Source organism: Bison bison, unplaced genomic scaffold (assembly GCF_000754665.1).
Source record: "Bison bison bison isolate TAMUID 2011002044 unplaced genomic scaffold, Bison_UMD1.0 scf7180017864080, whole genome shotgun sequence".
Taxonomy (NCBI): Eukaryota; Metazoa; Chordata; class Mammalia; order Artiodactyla; family Bovidae; genus Bison; species Bison bison.
Genome location: NW_011494652.1, coordinates 5,724,774 through 5,726,836, shown reverse-complemented (window position 1 = coordinate 5,726,836; position 2,063 = coordinate 5,724,774). Strand labels below are relative to the sequence as shown.

General features: G+C 63.3%; 1 protein-coding gene across 1 annotated transcript in view; it reads left to right on the top strand.

Moving 5' to 3' along the window:
* Positions 1–2,063, top strand: part of OVOL1 (ovo-like zinc finger 1) — a 10,496-nt gene that overhangs the window by 5,568 nt on the left and 2,865 nt on the right. The window contains exon 6 of the mRNA XM_010837843.1: positions 86–191. Within this exon, the coding sequence (XP_010836145.1) occupies positions 86–191 (106 nt within the window). The remainder of the gene's footprint in view (positions 1–85; positions 192–2,063) is intronic.

The following is a 2,063-nucleotide window of genomic DNA, read 5'->3' as shown; positions in this document are numbered from 1 at the left end:
TTGCCGGAAATGTCTAATTAGGGGACAGAGAGCAGCACCGGCAGGACCCAACCAGTTCTGCTTCCTGCGACTCGGTGACACCCAGCCAGAGGAGCGGCACGCGGGCGAGCACTCCCTGTGCGTGCGGCGGTGGCGGGGACACGCTCCTGGAGGTGGCAGGAAGACAGGTTTGGCGGGGCGGGTGGGAGGAGGTGAGCACCCCACCCTGATGGCCTCACCTGCCCCTGGCGCAGGGTAGAAGCAGCGTGGAAGCAGGCCAGGTGTCCCTGGCTCCCCAGCACCGTCATTTCGGGGGTTTCTGTGGAATGAGAGAGGCAGGCACTGGTCCCTCCCAAACGGGCTGAGATCTCAGAACCCTGGCCTCGGACACTACCCCCCAACCCTGGTGGAGCAAGGGAGCCAAGAGTGACGACTCACTGGGGTGCAAGCCGGTTAAGCCTTGCCTGCTGTCACGCCTCCATCTACTGCTCCGTGTGCAGGCGGTGTGGCCCAGCTCCAGTGCTGGGGAGCCTCGCTCATGCTACCCGATACTGAAAGAGAGAGAGTAGAGGTTCCCATTTATCCCTACCTGGATTGAGAAATGGAAATTGTCATCCAGCTTTGAATTCCCAGGCAGGATCTCCAACAGCCGTGTAAGCTGGCATCAGCTGAAGCTGCCAGCTCTCAGACACGCCCGCCCTCAGCAGCCCCCGTCCCTGTGGGAAAACTGGAGGGACCCCTGAGAGCTCCGGCCTGACGTCCAGCCGCCCAGGGCTTGGAGAGAGGCCAGGCCAGGGCCAGGCGCTGGTGAATCAACTCCCAGAATGAGGTGGCTCATTAGAATCCCCGAACGGACAGACAGACGGCGCCAGTGCCAGCCAAACGGGTTTGGGTGTCGGGCAAGCACATTCTTCCCCCGTCAGACCTTTGTTGTGCTTTGAGGGGGCGAGAGCCGGGGCCTCTCCCGAAACTGGGGTGCCTCCACAGCTGCCTCTCTTCCATCAGTGTGTCCTCCGCCCCCTCGGGTCCCGGCCCTCCGCCTCCAGCCTCATCCGCTGTGTCCTGTCTTACCGGCCAGGGGGCAGCGGCGCAGGGGTCTGTTCATGGTTCTGAAACCCTAAGTCCACTTCCCGAGTCCCCTCCCGGAAGCCCACTCATCCTTTCCTCCCTGTGCCCCTCTTGAGTTTTCCTTCTGAGGCTTGGAGAATGTTCCTGGCTTAGCCTCTCTGGGGGAAAAACACTAAGTTGAAACATTAGATTGTTTGCCTTGGCTCTGGGGGGTGTGAGACTCGTCTCTTCTTTGTCACTCGGGAGACCTCCCCGCCTCTCTAGTTGGGACGGGGTCCAAGCCCCCGTGTGTGAGGTGTCTGCTCGCTGTCGCTGGTGTCACTACCCGGGGGGAGCCCAAGCCCTCTAGGCGCCACCGTGAACTGAGCTTGGAGCGGTGAGGAGCGGTCCCTGCTGCGGGGGAGGCTTGCGTCACAGGCAGGCAGGCTGCCCAGGAGACTGTTAGGCCACATCCACCTGTTGCTCCCTGACCTCCTCCCTGCTCTGCCCCACCCACCTGTCTGCCTGCCAGGCTCGGCCCACAGGAGTGGGGAGCCTGGAGCCCCAAACAGCCGCAGTGTCCGGGACAGACCGGCCTGAAGGAGGGAGGGGTTAGGACCACCCCGTTCCCCACAACCAGCGGCTGAATCTGCCTGGAGGAGAGTCCCTGAGTGGCCCTGACCACCAGGACCCTTCTGGGGCCGCGATGAGTCCCGGGACCCCGGGCTTCCCATGGCGCCCTTTGTCCCTGTGGGAGCGTGGATGAGGCCTGGAATCCAGGGGGACTGGCCCAGGTGGAGCCAGCAGACAACTCAGGAGGAATAATTGGTAGCGCAGGTTCGGTCCTCCCAGTTCCGCTAAGACACAAATTACTCAGCGGGTAGGCCTGTGGGCCGTGGCGCTTGGCTGGCGTCACCTGTAATTACCTTAATGGGGTGGGAGGGAGGTGCGGCGGGCAGTGGGCTGGGGGCAGCCCTGCTCTGCCACATGCCTGCGAGGGGCGGGACAGTGGCTCGCGGTTCCAGCCAGCTCACTGC